This window comes from Uranotaenia lowii, chromosome 1 (genome assembly GCF_029784155.1).
Source record: "Uranotaenia lowii strain MFRU-FL chromosome 1, ASM2978415v1, whole genome shotgun sequence".
NCBI lineage: Eukaryota > Metazoa > Arthropoda > Insecta > Diptera > Culicidae > Uranotaenia > Uranotaenia lowii.
Window position 1 is genome coordinate 161790131 of NC_073691.1, and position 18107 is coordinate 161808237.

General features: G+C 40.1%; 1 protein-coding gene across 1 annotated transcript; it reads left to right on the plus strand.

The window, feature by feature from the left end:
* The first annotated feature begins 660 nt into the window (after positions 1 to 660).
* LOC129738857 (ubiquitin conjugation factor E4 A) lies at positions 661 to 4858 on the plus strand. Its single transcript, XM_055730172.1, has 4 exons — positions 661 to 1657; positions 2061 to 3015; positions 3248 to 4221; positions 4284 to 4858. Exons 1-4 carry the CDS (start codon positions 910 to 912, stop codon positions 4628 to 4630), a joined length of 3024 nt encoding a protein of 1007 aa, XP_055586147.1. The 5' UTR covers positions 661 to 909; the 3' UTR covers positions 4631 to 4858.
* The last annotated feature ends 13249 nt before the right edge of the window (positions 4859 to 18107 follow it).

Below are 18107 nucleotides of genomic sequence, written 5' to 3' on the forward strand. Positions count from 1 at the left end.
AAAAAGCCATCGACCCTATAAATTTAGTTGAAAAGAGAATTTTGGTTTCTCACTCTTATATACACACATCCACCTTTAACCGTAAAACCAGAAATGCATGTCATATTTGATCAAAAAAGTAATTTTATTACCTAATTAAATTTAAAATTATTCTTTGGGTTAAAAAAAATTATTTCAAATAATGGTTTAAACCATTTAATAATTATTATTTTCAAATTGGGATTTTTGTTATTTTGAAGTAGCAATGAAATGAAATCTAGCGTAACATTTCATAAGGGCGAAACTAGCAGTTAGCTCGAATCGAGAAAAACGCATTTGAAATTTCGGAACATCTAATCAAATCCTATTTAAAAAACCGACCACTTTTTGTACAACAAAATAAAAAAAATGTGCATTATATTCACTTATTGTTCGTTGGTAGTTGGTTATCAAGAATTTTAACTTTTTTCACTAAATTTCAGAGATTTTCGAGTTTCGCCCTTTTTCGCTTTCGATTCTAGTTACGCCTGCAAGTTTCGCCCAATTGATCGGCCGTTTTTGTTTTGGTTTTGAAGATACGCCCATTCATCCTACACGCAAAAACCATTGAAACGCATTGAACAGACCTCGTAAAATAGCGTAAAATAACTGGGAACACTGAATGAAACTGTCAAATCTTGGCATTTCATTGTTTTCATCGAAATTTTTCCAACTCATTCGTTCTTTGGCGAGCCAGAAATTTTCAGCAGAAATTCTTCCAGTTTCCTCCAATCGTTTCAAAAATTCTTAGCAGCGAAATGCGAAGTAATTAACTGCGTGATAATTTCGGTGGAAGAAAATTGGTTCCAGTGTTCGGAAAGCGAGTTCAACAGCAGCAGCCGTCGTGTGTCGTAATAGCTTCGAATCATAACATTCCGACGAAAACCAAAAATGGACGACCAGTCGCGGGGAAATCCTCTGGATAGTAAAATAAATGCCCTCATCGAGAAGGTATTTCTGATGACTCTGAGTAAAAATCCTCCGAAAAGCAATCGGCCGCGACAGCAGTTAATCTACATGGAGGAAGTGGCCGAGGCGTTTGAGGGGAATTTGTTCAGTCTGGAACTGCTGGAACAGGCACTATTCGAACGGATTATACTGTTCAACCCGAAGGATTACCTGATCCCGAACAACGTAAGCACGGCAGAAACGGAGGAAGTGGCCGAAACCAAGGTTGTTTTGTACCTCTATGGATGTTTCCTGCGCAACGAGCAAGCAGCGGATCCAAACGATTCCATCACGACGGACACCTGTCGACAGATGAGGTCTCTGATCTTGCGGAACGCCTGCACTTCGCTCAAACAACCGGAACTTTTCGAAGGCCAAACGCTGCCGCAGCAGCTGTTGGACATTTTCAAACAGCAACCCGATGAAAACCAGTCGATCAAGGCCCGGTTCATTTCCGAAACGGTGAAGGAAATTGTGGCCGATTCCGAGAGCGAACAGGAAGGCTTTGCGGTACTGCGGGGTATCTTCGATCCGATGTTTGTGGAGGTGCTAAGGGCCTTGCGCAGTGCTTCCCTCATCGGAGTGGAAAGATGGATCTTCCCGTTCCTGGAGGTTTTCACCAGTGACAAGAGCAACCCACGGTTGGCGCATCTGTTGCTGGATTTTACTAGCCCACCGGAGGGAGCTGAAGGTAAGGGATCTCAAAACTCTTGACACTTAGGAGATTTCAATTTTTTTTATAAATTTAACTTGAATTGTGAAGTTTCTTAGCATCTATCTGTAAAATCAGAATTTAGAAAAATGGGCCTTTTTAAGTTCTCACTGGGAAATTCTATTGTAGATTTTTAGAGAGATCCGTAATGAATGTTTTCATCTGCTATTGAAAGCTGTTTGTAAAATTCGCCTTAAATATGTTATTGTTCACGGATTATCATCCATTTCAGATCGGATACTCCGGTAGTAGTATTTTTAATCAATTAAAAAAAAAACTTGTCGTTTTGGGTAACTCCTTCCAGTTATACTAATGTTTTAAATTTTTGTAAATCGATGTAAAAAAATTCTGAGGCCGAATTTCTGTTCTTCCCTAATCACAGGAATCAAATATTCGGAATCGCTCCTCGGCCAGCTGCTATCTCTGTCGATCATGCCCCGCAATCACAACGGACCGTACGAGTATTTCGACAATCCGCTGACCACCAATCGGTCCGCCTACGATAACCTTTCCTCGTCGCTCTGGAACTCCACCAAGTTGCATCTGGAGACGATGCATCAGTTCGTGAAGGGATTTCTGCTAATCGGAGGGGAGGTGCGCAGCAAAATGCTCACCTGGATCGGCAAATGTCTGCACGCCAATGTACCGCGTGGGCAAATTTGGAACACCCACCAGGTGCAAAACATTTTCGGAAACCTCACAACGGCCCCAGATTCGTTCAGCATTAACTTGGCCGGGGTGTTATTGCGACTGTGCCAGCCACTGCTGAAACCTCAGCTCAAAGTGCTGATCGTAGATCCGAGCTATTGTGCGGTCAAGGAAGCGGAAAAAGTCGCCAAAGGTGTTCACATGCTGGATACCGAGAAGGAAACTTGCCTGCTACCGGTGGATGAGAACGAAGTAAGGTTGGAGGCAGAAAAGTACAACTTTGTTAGCGAGTGCTTCTTCATGACCCACAAAGCGATCGATCTGGGCTTCCGAGTGTGCACCGAGAAATTTTTCCGCATGAACCGGGAGCTGCATCGATTGCAGGAGATTTACCAGGATACGATGCTGGGTGGGGGAGCTAGTGGCAGCAATACGGACGTTGCAAATAACATCATGCAAATGTTGTCGACTCAAACGCAGCAGTTTTTGTGCTTGCAAAATTTGCTCCGAGAGCCGAGCACCGATCAGCTGCTGCTGCAGTTTTACGAGGCGTCCGCTATCTGGCTAACGCAGTTGGCATCTCGCGATGCTTCTCGCATCGATCAGCTGGATGTGGCCAAAGGTTTCGCCCCGCAGACGGTCGACGAAATTCATTTGCCACTAAAGAACACTATCTCCAAAGTTCTAAAGTAAGTCCCTAAAATTGAAATTTGAAATCTCATTCTGCAATTCCGATTCTGAATTCTGAGTTTAAAAAATGATATCAATGTAAATTTTTAAAATATCTTCAAAAAAAACGGAATCTTTGCTTACACAAATATGACCGAAGTCGTTATCGCAGAATATTTTCGCATCGTAAATCAAAGTTAGGCTAGTTAATTGAATTGATTGTTGAATTTTCTTTTCCCTAAATTTTCGCAGATGCATTCCGGAGTACATCATGGAGAACATAGTGGGATATCTGCAGTTTTCGCGTCACTTCGATAGCCAACCGCTGCGGGTTGACGTGGAGGCGCAGAACAACATCTTCACCATGATTCTAGTGTTCATGGGATCGTCGGAACGGATCCGCAATCCTCATCTACGGGCCCGACTGGCCGAGGGTCTGGAAAGTTTGCTCCCAAAAGAATCGGAATCCAGCGGATTTTTCTTCAGTGCTGCCCTGTTCCAGAATCATGCCCATCGGCTGGAAATCATTCCGAACCTTCTGCGGGTATTCGTCAGTATCGAAATGACCGGTCAGAGTGTTCAATTCGAGCAGAAGTTCAACTACCGACGCCCAATGTATGCCATCATGGACTATCTTTGGAAGATAGAGGAACAGAAACAGTGCTTCCGACAGTTGGAACTGGAAGCGATCAGGGACATCGAGGCTGAAGATCCGCCCATATTTCTACGGTTCATCAATTTGTTGATAAACGACGCAATTTTCCTGCTAGATGAATCGCTTAGCAATTTGCAGCAAATTCGACAGCTTCAAAGTTCACAGGACGCCGGAGAATGGGACGGTCTATCTGCCAACGAACGACAACAGAATGTGGCTAATTTACGGCACCTGGGTATGCTGACACGATTTGACAATATTCTCGGACGTGATACTATAAACATTCTACAACTTTTGACATCGGAAACCAAGGAAATCTTCAGCCACTCGTCGATGGTGGATCGTGTGGCTGCCATGTTGAACTACTTCTTGCTCAATCTAACCGGACCGAAAAAAGGAAACTTCAAAGTAAAAGACAAAAAGGAGTTCGAATTTGATCCAGCGAATACAGTACTGGAAATTTGCCGTATCTATGTTAACCTGCAAGAATGCGATGCATTCGGGTTGGCCGTTTCCCAGGATGGTCGATCTTACAGTCCGCAGCTTTTCGAGTACGCTCAACAGGTGTTAAGTAACTTACTGTTAAGATGTTCCTCATCAAAGTAAGTTTAACTTTTGGCTTTTATTTTACAGCTCGTATCGGTGGTGGCCAGTTGATCGGTGAAATCCAGGAGTTCGCAGCCAAGGTGCAGAAATTGGAAGCACAGTACAAAATTGACGAAGAAGCCCTGGTTGATCCCCCGGATGAGTTCCTTGATCCGATCATGTCCTCGTTGATGATGGATCCGGTGATTTTGCCCAGCTCCCGTATTACCGTTGACCGGTCGACCATTGCACGGCATCTGCTCTCGGACCAGTCCGATCCGTTCAACCGGTCTCCACTTACGATGGATCAAGTGAAACGGGACGTGGAGCTGAAGACCCGCATCGATGAGTGGATTCGAGAGAAACGGGCGAAACATGCAGCCAGGACAGAGTAAACATCGATTCTGTTGCCAGTGTGTTGTTCAACTTATCGCATTAGCTTCTAGTTTCTATTGTTGGGTTTTATCAGATGTTTGGCATCTCATCACTAGTAAATATTATTTTATTTAATCGGTTTCACGCGAATTTTCATATTTTATTGTTTAATAATATCGAATCGATGTTAAACTATGTCGTGCTGCAATAAGTATAATTCATTGAACCTAGCTTTGGTTTATAAATAACTACTAGTTTTTCTTGCCCCGTATGAAAGAAATCATTTTTGAAAGGTGCCTTTTGTGTGTTGCTCGCAATAAATTTGAGGCTCCTGTTTGACCAAAACAGAAGTAGGCTTGATGGGTTTTGAAGATGGACAAAAGTATGAATACGACACATGCTAATTCATCGCTTATATTTCAATTTACATTAACTCGAAATAGTATGTGATATTAGCACATGTTTCTATGTGAATAGATACTAGGGAATGTTCTCAATCTACGGGCATTTCCCATAAGTACTGAACTCTTCTTCCATAAGAAGGAGGAAAGAACATGTTAAAACAACGAAAATTCATTCCAATGGCAATGGTAAAAATGTTTTAAGTATATTTTCAACTTTGTTATTTCGAATTGGATAATGATCCCTAGTACGCTGTATTGCAATAAAGAGCATAGCTTCTGTTTTGTGTAGGATACCATTACGTTATCAGCAGTCAGCATCCATTGGTGAATCTGTGCATAAGTTTTACGCTTCTTGCTAGAGAAAGGTAGCTCAATCTTCTTTTTAAAACTCGGTTTGCGTGCGAACCAAACCATTTTTGTTTGAATTGAATAATTAAAACCATTTTAGAGAAAAATAAGTCTCAGGCATATATTAAATAGAATTTGATCATTCGTCTTAATAAATTGGAGCCATTTTTCCAATTGAGGTTGAATGTTTCCAGTGCTCGAAATAAGAAGAAAAGAGAAAAATTCAATTTCTTCCACTCGTTACTTTTTAAACTATTGAAAGAGGTCCTCTTAACTTATATTATATTTTCATATACAATTTTCAGCGCTCCTTCTTTCTTTGAGTGATTTTGACCGAATCAAAAGAAAAATCTCTACAAATCGACCCGCAGCTGCCAGGTTCCTATTAAGTGAACCAACGCGACCCATTTGCTGTTTCATTAAAGTGTGCATGATAATTCTATGGTTTTTGTTATCGGGTGCCATGCGGTGGCACTGCAGAATGATGCGGGGGGAGGTTTCAGATGAACTTTGCAGCATTCCTAAACCAGTAGAGACCAGAACTAGCTGCTTTCTCTCATACATGGAAGATTAATATGAACAAAAGTTTGACTTACGACCGACAATGTGAAACTATTTCTGGCGTAACCGAACCCTGCTACGCGCCCTAGGAAGTTTACCCACAACAGGAATTATGGGCCATGGATTTTACATTTAATATCATTAAAGGATGAAGTACCTATACCTTGGGGATAACTGATTTTCATTTGTCTATTGTGGTGATATGTGAATACAAGCTATGGAAAACTATTAGGCATACGAACAACTTTTATATGACGACACTCCAGGCATAGAGAGCAATGGTTCAACATGGTCGAAAGTGGAGTGCATTGTGTGAGTGGCACGCAGAATAGGGTAGCAGCCAGGAACTAGTAAATATACTATGTTGAGTGGTCCTGTAGTGTACAAGGTGTTACGAGTGGACTGAAAGGAGGGTACCACAAATTGGCGACGAGGATGGGATTCAGGTAAGACTGATATTTTTGAATCCAATTGAATCGCGTGTGTTTGTTGTTATTTGCATTGTGTTTTTTCGAAGACAGCTAAGACCATGGAGGTCCATCATGTCGTGTGGTTGCGACGATCTAATCATGATTCGTTGAAATATTTGAGAGAATTAAGGAAGTTGCTCCTTAATTCGGCACTTCATGGCTTATTTCCTGCGTACCCTATGTACTGAACCTGTTGATGGTGTGTGATATTGGCCAGTACGAAGTGGGAAATGAGATGGAAAGAGAGATGATGAGAAAGAACCGTTGCAAAGATAGTAGTCAAGTTTTCCTTCGTAAACATAGCTACCATGACAAAAGTGACGTCACTACAGAACATTTTCGCGACGCATTTTGGCTAGGCTACCACCTTATGCCGTTTTCGTTTTCTCCACTGGCGCGGGGCAAAGCTAGTGGGCTTCTAAATTAATAAATGAACACAATAACAGCAGTTAGGGCAAACCCGTGCATAACTAGGTTACCACTGCTAATAAACGAAAACACTATAAGTAAAAGTGAATACAGGTTGCGTTGTGGGTACTGCGGAAGGCATTAGGGTTAGGATGCGACATATCGATCGAGTGTGAAAAGAAAAAATAAAAACAAATTGCATGGCCGGTGTTTATACCGCGCAGGGAGCGAAGTTTTCGCGACGTAAACAATTGTGAGGATTGTTTTGGCCGATACATATGGGTATCGTGCAGGGAGCGAATTTTTCGCGAAGTAAACAATTGTGAGGATTGTTTTTGGCCGATACATATGGGTATCGTGCAGGGCGACAGGAAATATCCTGTGAGAGATCTGGGCCCGAGAGAGGCAGATCAATTGGCCGGTATGTTGTACCGTGCAGGGTGACAGGAAATGTCCTGTGAGAGATCTGGGCCCGAGAGAGGCAGATCAATTGGCCGGTATGTTGTACCGTGCAGGGTGACAGGAAACGTCCTGTGAGAGATCTGGGCCGAGAGAGGCAGATCAATTGGCCGGTATGTTGTACCGTGCAGGGTGACAGGAATTATCCTGTGAGAGGTTTGGATCCAGCTCAAGTTAGTATACAGAAGAAAAAGGTAGAAGAGGAGTAAAAGTACAAATGTAGTTTTTTAGAGATGGTGAATGGTGAAATTCTCAAACTCAAAAGCAGAAAGAGGGTATTCATTAACAGGAAAATAATTGTAATTGAATAATAGTACCTTTTTTGAGGATTGTATGTCTCAAGTTCTAAACGAAATTCCAGAAAACAAAATTAGTTTGGTGGACCACGGAAGACGATTAATAAAATAGATTAAATTCAACAAATTTGGTGTTTTTGATTCACTAAAACTTGAATCGCGTAAGAGATTTTAAAATTTTCTTTATGATTGATTGATTGTTTGGTTATAGAGATACTTAAAACTATAAAGTTCATGCATATCTGAATATTTTAGAATTCATTATTTTGAGCACGTCAGTTTCTTTAGGGGGTGATGATATTGGTAAACATATAAAATTAAAGTATAGTTTTTTTTTCGCTTCCAGTTTTCAGAAAATATATATATATAAAAAAAAAATAATTGCAGAAGTTATTTTAGAGAATTAGTCTAGATTCGTTTCTTCTTTGAGGGTTGTAGGATTCTCAAATCGAAAAGCGTCTGATAAAGAAGAAAAGGAGAGTAGCCAATTGTATTGGCAGTTTTGGGGTCGGTTTTCAGGAGATTTTTAAAATAGACTCGATGATTTAATCGTTGTTTTTAAAATACAACGGTCAACACAGAACAAGTCGGAGTGTTTCTGGTCGTAAGCATTTACCATGGTGAGCTCGGGACCATTCATGGCGGGCGTGGACGTTCAGAGGTCAGAGTTTTATACAGTGAGAGTGGTTTCAGATGTGGAGGAGACATTGTAAAGATATCAGTCTGAATAAAGGTAAGGGCAGAAACACTTGGAAAAATATTTACGCAGTCAACTAATGACTCTGTGGAACCAAATATATTTGAGGATATCAGTTATATTTTCTAAACTATCATCCACTATCGGTTCTGGAGTGAAGAAATGGTGCAGATACTGATTTACTCTGTAGGTAAATAGCCAATCTCAAAGTTTCATGATTTCGAACACGGTTGAGAAGCTTGTTTGTTGTTGTTTGGATGACGAAAAATGTTTTGTGAGCGACCAGCGAAGACTAATTATATGCATAAGCGGTGTTTAGTCCTCGGATCGAAATGTTTCTCGGTGTTTGTAAGCTTATTTTCTGGAACGTGACTTGATATTATGAATATCACCAGAAGTGATGAAGCGCCACGAAATGATCAACAAGTTACTAGATTTTGGAAGATGCTTATACCGTATTGGTTAATTCCGAGTGTTGCACTGGTGCACCACTAAGTGCTGCCATCTTGTTTGTTTATTCGGGCAGTGTTGCACTGGTGTCGCACTGCTATCGGGCGGTAGTGCTCTGGAAATTTTGTCAATGTTGCTAGAGAGCGTATGAATGAGTGAGGTAGCAATACACTAGGCTCGATTTGTATTTGTTTTTATCAAGTTAAGTGCAACACTGAACGAGGGGAGAAAACAAATGTATAAGATACAAAACTTTCTGAGAGAGCGAGGAATGTGTGATCGTGTTTGTTTACCCGGGAGGTCGGGGACGCATGTCCTTGTATGAGGATTGTATATTGATAAGTTGTTCTTAGGACGAGTATGTAAACATGTATGTAGTCTCTTTAACTAACAAGCTCCGCACTAGTGTTGCGTTGAACTCCATGGAACTGTTGCTCCGTACTTAGTATTGGTTTCCATTTGAGAGTTGCCGATACAGTGAATATTTTCGCAAGCAAGAAAAGACTTATTGACTCGCTCAGACTTCTCTATGATTAGAAAGCACAAAGAAGGAAATTGTGGCTGAAGAACAACACGACGTTGCGTGTAGCAAGTTTTTCAACTTTTAACAAAGTGACGGAGTCCTTTTGTTTAATGTGTTTTGATTGGATAGATGGTTGTTGAGAGAAGCGGCGAGGGAAAGCAGGAATTGTCTTTTGGTGAGTCAGCAGGTAATAAGAAAGCTATTCCTGAGTATACTTTCTGTTCGAATTATCTTCATGGTGTCGGTCGTTCCATGTGTAAGGGTCAAGATTCGACCACTAGAACGGGGAAATGCATTACGACCTTAGCCCACAAATTCGACATACACACATACACAGATTTAACATATAAGATGATAAGCGATCCCGCTTATTCAATGGGTTGATCGTTAGACGCAAGTAAATAGGCCTGGATGTCGGATCATTTTAAAACTATTGTTTTTTTCTAAAACCCGTTGAGGTGGATAGCAAAATTAGAATGCTGACCTTGTAGACAGGTCGAAGACATCGAAGTCCATCCTTAGTTTTCATTCATGAGGTTTTGCGAAGCTGGTTATGGATGCCTTGCCTTCTTTTCTGTTTTCTACTTGTTTGCCTTACGGTATCTGTTGGTTACGCGCTCAGGATCTGGAGGTTAGTCCAACTTCGTTACTCTCTTAGGCGTAAAAAAAAGGGTTAAAACCAACTATTCAACTGTTAGCTTAACAGTCATAATATCAGAGAGTATAGAAGCGGCGTTTTCGAGTTAAGATTTGATTATGCTGGGATGTAATAAAAATCCTTTTGTCAAGCCGATTTCGAAGTGGCAATCACTGGCGAGAGGACTCTGGAAGGAAATGAGGCCATCTTCAGGATTGTTGAAAAAATCGAAAGAAGATAAATGCGTTGAGTGTTGTTTCAGATATTGAAATTCGTTGTTCCTTTTTCTGCACATGTAGGTACCTTGCCAATGGGGAATAGCACGAGGATCTCGTGAGATATTTGAGTGATTGGGCAGCCACGAACATTGGCAGTTGGAACGTTCTCCTCGAGTATGACACTGAGTGTCCAACACGCATAAACGTGTTGGGTAATTCCTCAGTTTCGGGACACAGTTATTTCAAACATCTTGTTTTACTTAACGATGGTGATGTTGGAGTTTTGTACTACATCGGAGGATATTCACATTTCAATCTTTATAAAAAGGGAGATGTGGTGATATGTGAATACAAGCTATGGAAAACTATTAGGCATACGAACAACTTTTATATGACGACACTCCAGGCATAGAGAGCAATGGTTCAACATGGTCGAAAGTGGAGTGCATTGTGTGAGTGGCACGCAGAATAGGGTAGCAGCCAGGAACTAGTAAATATACTATGTTGAGTGGTCCTGTAGTGTACAAGGTGTTACGAGTGGACTGAAAGGAGGGTACCACATCTATTGTTACTTATTCGTCATGACTATGTAAATAAGTCCTTTTAGGAATTATTTCTTAAATTTGTCGACCCTAGCTAGCCCAAGCAACCAAAAGTCGCGTTTTTAATTAAAGATGGAACTCCGAAGTTCACATTTGGCTGAACAAATGTTTTACGGGAGCTTCAGGGGACTCTTGTCACGTAAAAGTTACCCAGAAACTTCCATCGCCTTTTGAAAAGTTAAATTATCGTTAACGGAACTTCTAAGCGCTTTTAATGTAACTTCTTTCAAGAAGGTCGATAACATTTGCTTAACACTCACCGTTAAGATACTTCTAGGTGTTTTAAAGAACCTACACTGTATCAAAAAATTGTCCGTACAGCACGTACCTTGAAGTCCAAACAATCAAAAAGTGCACTTTTTCAGTCAATAAAAATACTACAATAACATCATTTGCTGCAGAAATTAGTCCTTTTTGTAGATCAGTATTAAAAATGTTTATAAATTAAACCTTAAAAATAATCTTATTCATTTTGTATAGAAGGTCCCAAAAACGACGTCAAAAAATTGTCCGTACACTGAGGCCTTTGTCAAATATTAGTCAAGTAAACAGTTTTGTGTCAGTCTGTCAAACGAAGAAACGTGAATTGAATCTCAGCAAAGACATTTTCCAGTGGTCTGAGCGATAAATACGGTAAAATGAACTTTATTTAGCATAAATCAGTAGATTTAAACAATTTGTGGATTAAATTAACAGGAAAATGTCTGCTCTTCACAAAAAAAAACCCGTTGACATCCGGAAACTGATTGTTGACCTGAAGAATGACGGTGAAAGCTTGTCCGAAATTCATTTATTTACTTGTCTTCGAATTACGCATAAAATAGTAAAACGGCCATGATCGTCGGTTCAGTATGTCCTTCAGAATTTTAAGAAGACTAACTCACTGGGGACTAATCGTATAAGCTGATGGTTGGTTTGATCGTATTTTCGGGTCAGAACCAAACAATCATATTTATATTCCTGTAGACGCGTAATATGACTGATAAATCTTTTTATTTTTCTCCGTAAATGAATGTCAAGTTTCCGGTGCAATTTGCGCTGAAAGCATACCACACCATTACATGGCCACCACCGTGCTTAACTGTCGGTCACAAATTTTTCGGATCCAATTCAGTATTTGGATTACGCCATACTCTTACATGTCCGTCAGACCCAAAAATTTTAAATTAGCTTTCGTCCGTGAATATGACGTTCTGCCAGAACTCTTCCGGTTCCAGGACATACTTTCGAGCGTATTCCAGCCGCCTTTTCTTTTTTTTAGCAGATATAAACGGCTTCTTCAGAGCAACACGACCTTGGTTTTTTTTTCACATGAAGTATGTTCCGTACCGTTTGAGGATTAACCTGTATATTTTCAAAATTCTTCAGGCTGTCTGCTAGTTTCAGGGCTCTGATTTTAGGAATCTGACTGATTTCCCTGCTAATGATGCGATGGTGACGATCCGTAAGCTTCAGTTTGCGGCCTCTTCCTGGAGTGGTCTCCAGGGAGTTAGTCTTTTTAAAGTTCTGAAGGACATACTGAATCGACGATCGTGGCCGTTTTACTATACCTGCAATTTCGGACAAGCTTTTACCGTCATCCTTAAGGTCAGCAATCAGTTTCCGGATGTCAACGAGTATTTTTTTGTGAGGAGCAGACATTTTCATGTTAATTTTTGTGGATTTAATTAACAGGAAAATGTCTGCTTTTCACAAAAAAATACCGGTTGACATCCGGATACACGAAAATCTACTGATTTATGCTAGATAAAGTTCATATTACCGTATTTATCACTCAGACCACTGGAAATTGTCTTTGCTGAGATTCAATTCACGTTTCTTCGTTTGACAGACTGACACAAAACTGTTTACTTGACTAATATTTGACAAAGGCCTCAGTGTACGGACAATTTTTTGACGTCGTTTTTGGGACTTTCTATACAAAATGAATTAGATTATTTTTAAGGTTTAATTTATAAACGTTTTTAATACTGATCTACAAAAAGGACTAATTTCTGCAGCGAATGATGTTTTTGTAGTATTTTTATTGACTAAAAAAGTGCACTTTTTGATTGTTTGGACTTCAAGGAACGTGCTGTACGGACAATTTTTTGATACACTGTATATGGAAATTCTAAGCGACATGTCAAAAATATCTGTCAATATCTTGTCATGGTATTTGTTTTGATTATATCAGCACTGATATTTACAATTGGAATTCAAGAATTTTTCGATTTTTTCTTATCAATGTTAAGATATTCGAACAAATTTTTGATGGTGCGAATTTTTGTTTTTATTTACTAAATGTACTGAAAGTCCTTCAAACGAAAGAAGGTATAATCTATTGACCATCCCATTCAATCATCTCAAATGACATTAAGTTTAAATACTAATTATTACAGTGGCAATGAACTATTGTTTGATTGGTCGAAAGGCTGGTGAATTTCATTGCAACCTAGAGAGCAGCGGTTCAATTCTTTAGGCGTTTTTTTCACCGAAATATTGTAAAATTTTACCGAATGCTTGGTAGGGGAGATGAGGGCATAACGAGCACCCACGGCATAATGAGCACTCCTTTTTTCTACATAAGTACGTATTTTCTTAAACAAATTTTCATAAGGACTTGTTTCGTACTACCCATAGTATTAATTTTTCACCAAAAAAGAAATATCTTTTTCATCTTTACAAAAATATTAAATAATAACCAGCTAGGTTCTCAAGTGACGAAAAAATTATAATTTTTGAGCACCACCAAATAAGCTTTGATGACCTTTAAATCATCTTGATCTGAAATGTACACACTGCAACATGATCTACACATTGTTTCTCAATTTTCAACATCATAAAATTTTCGATTTTTCACTTTAATCAATTTTAAAACGCTTTTTTACTTTAATTTGTTCACTAGAGGCGAACAGAGCACTATCAATGAAGGCATAATGAACATTTTCTGCCGGGGAATCTAGCAGCGAATTCAACTCGATGAAGTCAACTGAATAATAGAGCTACAGCTTGGCTAGTTTCGTCTGTCGATTTGGCTTATTGGTAAGGTGTCGGAGAGGTAATCAGTAGACTCGAGTTCGTTTCCTGTTCGAGGAGATTTTTTTTGCACATACCATTCATGATTGATTTTTTTTATTGTTACATTATACGGCTAATAGCATCATCCGTCAAACAAAACTAAAGAACCATAATGTATGAGCATGTGTTAATGCTTTGAATTCTACAAACAGACCTAGATTATTTTGTTATTGCTTTGTTTGATGAATCTACGCCTCACCGTTTAGTGCAATCATGATCATGAATGATAAATGGAAAAAAAATCACCTCGACCAGGAATCGAACTCGAGCGTACTGATTACCTCTCCGACATCTTACCAATAGGCCAAATCGTCAGACGATACAAGTCAAGCTGTAGCTCTATTACAAAGTTGACTTCATCGAGTCGAATTCGCTGCTAGAATCCCCGGCAGAAAACGCTCATTATGCCTTCATTAATGGTGCTCATACTGCCTCGGGGAGTTTCTCATTATGCCTCTACAGTGACTGGCTTTCAGCTTTCGGCAAAAATTTTTAAAATGCATTTTTAAACGTTTTTATCTACTTTTTCAAGTTTCATCCAATTAGGCAGTATACTATTTGAGTGTCTGAACACGAAACAATGATGTAATTCACATATTACAGCTGTTCTCTACACCCATAGAAGAGGTTGCAAAAATCCAATGCCTATTTAGCAAATCTCTGTGCCGATAATGCCCTGAAATGTGCACTGTGCCGAAGACGGTATGTTTGAAAAACCGTAACTGGCATAAGGACTCGGCTCCCAACTAAAATGATGCATGACCACTACATTCAAGCGAAACAAGAAAAACATTTTATGGGATTTCGTTCCTATTGGATAATTCATCCCAGAAACAAGAAAATAAAACTATAAACCACAGCGCCCGTAGGAAGAATCGAACTCTAATCACTAACCATATCGTCTTGCCAGACCGACATCTTAACCAGTGTACTATTTGACCTTCATGCAGGAAGAGGGATATTTGTCATAGGTATTCTGCCACCGATCAATCACAAAAGAAACGCACGACAGTGGCTTCCCGGCGTTTGGCCGCCTTTCAAGGTAGTCCTTTGTCTTGCGATGGTAACGGGAAAGGGAACGGGAGTGAAGGAACGGGAAACACATTGAATGAGAACTGTGCTTTGCTTACTGCCTGCTATTACATACACACGCTACATATACACAGCTGCTAAAGCCGGGCAGCTTGGCCGGTAGTTGTTTGCCGGTAAATTGAAGCAATGTTTTTGTTGTTGCTTTTGCTACATACACAAGCACAGCTTTGCCGTGGTTGTTTGCCCATGGATTGAATTGAAGCAATGTTTTTTTTGTTGCTTTTACTGCATACACACGCACAGCTTGGCCGTGGTTGTTTGCCGGCGGATTGAAGGGATTGAATTAGAAGGATGTTTTTGTTGTTGCTTTTGCTACATTCACACGCTCAGTGCTCGGTTCGCCGGCTGCCTGGTGTTTGCCGATATTTATTTCCATCCTTCTTCGTCTTGTGATGCGATAGGGAGGGACGCGAAAGCGTTTTTATTTTGTTTCTTTCAGACATACGCAATTCGGTTAACTTGGGAGATTAATGCCGGTGGGAGCAAATCGAATCAGCACCGGTCGCGTTATCTTCCTGTACCAATGATGCTATGTAATTGACTACACGCCATTGGCACAGAGGCTGAATTTTGGGTGTATGGTTAAATAAGCGTTTTCCTTAAGGTGGCCATTATGCCCCCATCTCCCCTAATTTTTTATTATGAACGTAGACAGCTTTTTTACCGATCACTCGGTGGTTTTTACTGAACAACCAGTTGTTTTACCGAACAAGTTGTGAATATTCGTTAATGTTTGCTTATTGTCTGGTAGTGATTCCTGAAAAACCGTGATTTATATTGTTCAAGGGACTTAGCCCCAAACATGTCGGTCAGCTACAACGAAAATATTAGAACTATATGAAATTGCCGCCAGAAACAGAAGTTACAGTTCACGTTAGACTGAACAAAAGGTACCCGAGAGAATCGAAAATATTGTTCTTATCCGCGATGCCAGGAAAATGTTTGACGTTTTGAAGTTAGGACAAATGTGTGGCCGTTTTCAAAAGCTTTCCAAAAGCTCCCTAATTAAACATAAACTTTTCTATGAAAGACATTGGTGTCGCTAGTGTTTGCTTAATATATTAAGCAAGTTATAACTCCCATTGGTCCTTGTTTCGAGCTCCATACGAGCTTTCAAAGTTCCAAACATGCGTAAACATTTTTGCGTTTCACGTGCTTTTTTAACAGTGTCTGTCCAGATATTTATGAATGAAATAAAATCTTTTCAACCGTTAACTAGAAAAATATATTGAATTAAATTTTGCACCAAATAACATCAAAGCTTTTGCGAACCGATATTCTTTTCTGATCTGTAAAACATGTCCTTTGGCCTTTTCCTCTTTTCAAAACCTTTGCAAGCGCTTTCCTAAGATCCGAACATTTTCCATGTCACCGTTTGATTTCTGTATAAACGTCAATCGAGGGGACGCCGATGATGATGATGATGATGATTGGTTATGCGAAAGAGCTGTAGGAATGCAATCCTCAAAAACCATCTCATCCATGCATGAGCTGTTCATTCCAGGGCACCTTTTATCGACCGACCCCTCCACCTCCCTCAGCTTTCCACCCCCATCCACGGGACATTGGGTGAGATTATCAATGCTGTTTTGCAATTTACATCACGTATAAAAATCGAACGGATTCTGCATGAATAAGCGATTCCAATGCTATAAACTATTGATTTGGAATGTTGGTATGCTCGGTGACTTCTGCCTGTTATCCTCCGTTTTACGGCTGTATTCCGATTTCAGACCAACCAGACGACACGCTCGATAGTGTTCGATGGCCGTCTTAGAGTGAAGAGATTGGTGGAGAGCCTCTTAGAAATATAGGTTTGTATCAACTGTCTGTTGCATTTGCTTTTCAGCTTAAAGTTACTATCGGAATTAAATGGACACTGCCTTTCTAAAGAATACTTGATGTTTTGTAGTACAAAACTATTTTAGTAAGTCCTGTAGAGACCTGGTTTATCGGATCGAAATCAAGTTTACCTCGTCTCTGAATTCCCGTAACATTTTCCACTCTCATCTTTCGCGCCGGTGTCAACAAACCTTCCCGTGCACACGCTCGGTCATAACTACCCGTTCCTTAGTCTCATGTAACATGTCGCATGGGCTCATTTTCTAATAGCGAGTAACAATACGTTTGGGCACGCCTCTACATCCCCCCTAACACATCTTGATCTAATGTGACCCGTAGGTTTAGAACCATGCAGGTTATTTACGCATCTGCATTATTTCAGATTCCACTTTAGTCTATTGACTAGACCAGCTACTCTCAAGCTACAGTTTTCTCAATAGTTATCTTTAGAATTCTTCCAGACAACCTTTCGTTATTAGTTACCCTTCTTAAGGTGAATAGTGATTCTTCTGTACTTAACAACGACTCAATATGACTCATTGATCAAAGCATACTTATGAGATGATTAGGACCCCCTTTTGGGGCTCCTGCATGTCTATGAACACACAGCCCCTTTAATCTTCATATCTATAGATGTATTCGGCCTATATTTCTAGGCGGTGATGACTAATATCAGAGTCATATTTAATCCACATTTGCCCAGTGTCACTAATTGTTTCATGATAAATGTACATACGTTTTATCATTTATTCCTTACAAATCGTTCAATCTAGTAGTACTTCTCAGAGCCATGTACACACTCCTACTAAGCGCTGCTTGTCATATGTGTGTGGCGCACGAATGGATGTATGGGTATATCATACATTATCTCTGAGATGGCTTGAGAATCTGCCTCAGTAAAGACGCAACCGTCAGCTTAGTGAGGCGCACCGTCATCCAGTGGCCTAGAATATCTTGTTGGGTGATCTCTATTGGATAACCAGCTTGCACATTTGGCGACCGTGACAGGACGTTATTTTCCTCAAGTGATATTTTATAAAGAGGAAAATAATATGAAGAATATTGTGCTGTGTGAAAGGGCTGTTTTTTTATAAGCAACAAACGAACCCGTAGAAGAGACCACCCACCAGACAAAAAACACGTGGAATTTGAGAGAGGAGTATAACAGACCAGTGTTGCTAGATGAGCATGTAAGTATTTCATAATTCAAAACAAAGAAAGTGGTTATGACTTAGAGTGAAAAGGCGAGTTGAGAGGACAGCCTAAGCTTGCGAGTTGAGAGGACCGCAAAGAAACAGCGTGTTGAGAGGACAGCTGTGAAAAAAGGCGAGTTGAGAGGACAGCCTATGATTGCGAGTTGGGAGGACCGCAAAGAAAACAGCGTTTTGAGAGGACAGCTGTATGGAAAAAAGGCGAGTTGAGAGGACAGC

Bases quoted from the DNA above. Each gene is read 5' to 3' on its own strand.
- LOC129738857 (XM_055730172.1), top strand. From the start codon at position 910: ATGGACGACCAGTCGCGGGGAAATCCTCTGGATAGTAAAATAAATGCC. The intron at 1,658-2,060 runs GTAAGGGATCTC...CCCTAATCACAG, and splicing joins CCCACCGGAGGGAGCTGAAG to GAATCAAATATTCGGAATCG. The intron at 3,016-3,247 runs GTAAGTCCCTAA...AAATTTTCGCAG, and splicing joins ACTATCTCCAAAGTTCTAAA to ATGCATTCCGGAGTACATCA.